The following is a 4,247-nucleotide window of genomic DNA, read 5'->3' as shown; positions in this document are numbered from 1 at the left end:
ATAGTAACTCGAGCTCCATTGTCCTGATTTGTATTTTTTTCATCTCCTGTATTATTTAAACTCTATGTATTTTATATCATTTAATTTTCTGATTTTCTAAAATACATATTTTTAACACACTTTCAAAAATTATGTGACATAAATAATTATTTTAATTTACAACTCAATAATTATTCAAATTATGACAAATTACCGGATAATATATTTTAGGGCCTTACACATAATTTCGAAATTTGGTAAGGAAATGCAAGATAAAGATATAATATCTGAGATAATATTGATACACATGGATCAAGATAAAAGGGAAATCAAGCGAGAGGATAATTCAATATGAGATTTTGAATTTTTCATGTATTTATATATATACTTTTCGAAGATACTAGGTAGAAGAACGATAAGGAATTACATGCATGAGGAATTCAAAAGTTTGCCTACAAATATTTCAAGAAAATCATGAGTCCTATTTTTTTTAGATAAAAACATCAGAAAAATTCGAATTAAATAGGGGGAAGTTGAAATTTAAGTGTAAATATTAAATTGTACTGCAAAAAAAGAGATCTACTCGATGCTGGAAATTAGACCTGGAATTCGAAATTTCGAGCATGTCCAAGTGATTATTTTCGAAAATATCCAAGAAGATGGATAAAAAAGGATAAATCATCTTAGATTCAAAGTTTGGTTAAAAAATTTAAAAGCATAGATAATACACGATCAGGATAGCAGTCAGCTCCTATAAATAAGAGGAGCCAACCATTTGAAAATCACACCTGAAAATTACGTCAAATTTTCGAAAGTTGCTCCTAGTGCTCTCAAGAATTTCGAGATTTGCTCTCTCAGTTCTGCAGAATGTCGAAGTTCTGCCGCAGTCTAGATCTAAGGAGGATTTGAAAATCCTAGCAACAAAAATCATCCTTCATGTTTTTAGCATCCAGATCTAAGGTAAGTAAGTTTGTTTTAAAAGCATAATTTCGATTATGCATTTTTCGTTTTTCGAAATTACAGTCGAGTGCAATTCTTTTTTTACCCATTATTGATACGATTATCGTATGTTTTATGTTTTGGCATTGTGAGTATTCAACTGGATATGTGTGAGAATCTCAATATGAGATATGTTTATGGCCCTTACACGGTAGGCTTGTAACCATTATATGGACTCGCTCCCTTAGAGTAATAAAAATTAGGGATTGATATTAGTAAACAGTGAAAAGTAGAGGGATCTTAGTGCTTAGACCAAAATATGCTTATGTTGATGCTGATGATATGTTATGCGAATTATGTTATTCATGATATGATATGTTGTTCTCGAAAATCATGTGTACTTATTACGTATGTGCTCGAACGGCTCCCACTTGCTGAATGACGACCAAATCACTCACTCCTTACTCTATGTCTCCCCAAATAAGTTTGACGAACAGATAGAGCAAGAGGAACAAGACTAGTTTTGAAACTGGTGATGAACGAAAATTAGAGTCATTTGAGTTTATATTCGTCTTTAAGTTTTATTTGAGTCGTTGTAAACGCTTCGGCATATATTGTTTTACATTATAAAGACAATTTATTGATTGATTATGAGAAATAAATTGGTTTTGATATATATTATACTACAAGGTTTGTTATGTGACGATTATGTAATTGTTGAACAATGCCAGTGTCGACTAACCACGTGACACCAAGTAAATAAAGTATCATTCCGAGAAATTGCATTCCACATTTGAAGAGATGCCGTGTAACTAAACTAATTGGGAGCCCAAATCAATAATTTTTCCCGAGTTTTGCTTTGACGTGAGATTATCAATATTTACTAATTTGTTGCTCCAAGTGATGAGGAAAAAGATTACATTAATAAAAACTAAGAAACATGGGGTGACAAATTCAATCACAATAAGAAATTAGAGAAAATGATTCCGTCACTCCCTCTCTATTTACATATACATTGGAAAAATATAAACATACGAGACAATATTCGAACTACATCATGATCACCCAAAAAGGGAATCTGATTCCCCCACTTTTCTTTCCCAAGACAAAAGCAGATTCTTCTAGCGGAATCAATCCCCATCCTTGGCTGAAACCGAGGTCGTTTATCGAATCTTTAGGACTCCTTTGGTCCACTTTCCTTATATTCTCGAGGCCATCGATCAGGAAAGTAAAAGAGTTAAAGTGAGGAAGAAGAGCATAAAGATTGTAGTGCGGTGGCATGCTAGTGGTGTCACAATTGCCCTGCTAGTATCCGTGTTGCTAAAGCCAGTCCCGCCCGACGGTGCTAGGCTGATGCCTGGAGTCGTCGTTGAACCCGGAATTGTGCCTGTTGTGGTGCCTCCGCCCGTGTTTGGGGTGGTTCCTCCTATAGTCGGGTTGGTCAATGGTGTCGTGCTACCGACGTTGCTGCCCAAGAGTTGAGTTGGATGAGTCGAGTAGCCGAGCCAAGATTATCAATTAAGGCCGAAATGAAAATTTAAAAAATCATATTTGATTCACCAAGATTGTGAAATATAATCTTTTTCGATTTCTATATACTTTAAGCTCGTTTCCCAAATAACGAACTGTCATGTATCGAAAACCATGTTTAACCAACGATCAATTTTCGAACTGTCCTGTTTGTGTGACAATATCAGAGCACCCACTCTGAGGTTGTAAATTGGGCAAAGTTTGGTAACATGGAAACACGAAAGACATGATGTTTACACATCAACATCATGACAGATCACATGTCTAATTATATCACTTGAAACCAAAGATATCTCAAAGCAATTTCCAAGATCCAAAAGGTTTCAATATTTAATAATGTTTGAAGACAAAAGGAAAAGAAAAAGGCACCACACCTGGAACTTGACGGGTAAACACAGCCAGAAACAGCGCCTGAAAACACATTAAAACAAGAAACCATTCAAGCAAAATCGACCGTTTTTACAGAGAAAAGAACAGAATTTGAGGAGATGATTGTGGGACTACTCACTAGGGGCTGTGGGAGACACAGTAGCACTGCCTGCAAAATCACAGCTACCAGCAACTTGGCCCTTCCTCTGGTAGTAACTATTCACAGCATAGTTACAGTGGTCCTTCACTGTGTTTGGGTTGTAACAAGCCCCATTCTGAAGTATCGGGGAGCAATCAGCTCCAGCTCCACAAGCATAGTCTATGTTCTTCTGAAATGCACTGTCACCTCCACTATTACAAACGCAATAAGCAGCATCTGTGTATTGAAGATCAAAGAAAAAGATATCAGATCTCAGATTATGAGGTATCGCGGGTTATTTTTCCAAAAAAGAATCAACTTGAGGGCCTAAACTGAATTCTTGGCTTAACCAAGTTACTCAACCATACATTGAAACGAAAAATGGCAAACAAAATGACATCTTTTGCAGACCCTTTTCACTGTTCTTCAAGAAAGTAACGTGTAAGACTAAAATTAATACAAGAGCAGTATACCTGAATGCCCAGACATGGTTGAGATAAGCATTAGACTGACCAAAACAAGAGCCATGCCCGCTTCAAGATCCCAAAGAAATGATGAGAAAAGATTACTAAAACGCTTTCTTACTCAAGATGGTAGGTCGAAACAGAACGAAACAAGGGATGAAAATTATGGAGCTTAAAAGGGGAGAACCTAAGGGGGAATGGTGGTTCTAGACAGCAACATCGGCCAACCAAGGTGGCTTTTTATACATACATAATAGATACATGAATTCTTCATTTGGACGGTGGGGTTTTGTAATTACTTGTATTCTGTCTTTTTTAAGAATGTTTATGGGGGATTGACCGTATTTAGCCAACGGAAAAGGCCTTCGAGTGTGTGTGCCTGCGTGCGTGTGGATTGGCATTCACAGAGTAACAGACGTTCGTTGACTGAAGTATGTGGTTAACCCATCTCGGGTTATCGCAAGGGCAACTTACGATTCAGTACATAAATCTTTTCAAATTTGGTTTTGATACCTAAGTTCCCAAAATATCCCTCAACCACATTTTTAAATAATTGAATTTTCTTTTTTAAAATAATGGCTCATCATGCTTTCGTAAAATAAATTAAATATTTACCTCTTTGACCGGAGTACCACCAGATTATATCCACCGTATTTTACGAACTGCTCCTCACAGTCCAACCACGCGATCGCAACCGATGGTTACTGACGCAGATTCCTTCAGCAGTACTTGGCACAACCCTAATTCGTTTCCTACCTTAGGGTGTACAATAAAAGATAAAATTTTGAAAATAGTACATGAGAGGGGCTAAGAGCAAAGATCTCTTT

The 4,247-nt window shown here is 36.4% G+C and overlaps 1 protein-coding gene across 1 annotated transcript; it reads right to left on the bottom strand.

Annotated features, from left to right (window-relative positions):
- Positions 1-1,822: 1,822 nt before the first annotated feature.
- Positions 1,823-3,745, bottom strand: LOC142523127 (PLASMODESMATA CALLOSE-BINDING PROTEIN 2-like). Its single transcript, XM_075626774.1, has 4 exons — positions 3,430-3,745; positions 2,957-3,193; positions 2,823-2,859; positions 1,823-2,385 (listed from the first exon to the last, which is right to left on the bottom strand). The coding sequence occupies exons 1-4, from the start codon at positions 3,482-3,484 to the stop codon at positions 2,139-2,141; spliced, it is 576 nt and encodes a 191-aa protein (XP_075482889.1). The 5' UTR covers positions 3,485-3,745; the 3' UTR covers positions 1,823-2,138.
- Between the last annotated feature and the right edge of the window lie 502 nt (positions 3,746-4,247).

The sequence above is a fragment of the Primulina tabacum genome, chromosome 13, assembly GCF_025594145.1.
Source record: "Primulina tabacum isolate GXHZ01 chromosome 13, ASM2559414v2, whole genome shotgun sequence".
Taxonomy (NCBI): domain Eukaryota; kingdom Viridiplantae; phylum Streptophyta; class Magnoliopsida; order Lamiales; family Gesneriaceae; genus Primulina; species Primulina tabacum.
Note: the sequence above shows the minus strand (reverse complement) of the source record. Positions and strands in the feature narration are given on the sequence as shown.

Coding starts and splice junctions, on each gene's coding strand:
- LOC142523127 (XM_075626774.1), bottom strand. CDS start 3,484: ATGGCTCTTGTTTTGGTCAGTCTAATGCTTATCTCAACCATGTCTGGG. Junction 3,194..3,429: donor AACCATGTCTGGGCATTCAG/GTATACTGCTCT, acceptor TTCAATACACAG/ATGCTGCTTATTGCGTTTGT. Junction 2,860..2,956: donor TGTGTCTCCCACAGCCCCTA/GTGAGTAGTCCC, acceptor ATGTGTTTTCAG/GCGCTGTTTCTGGCTGTGTT.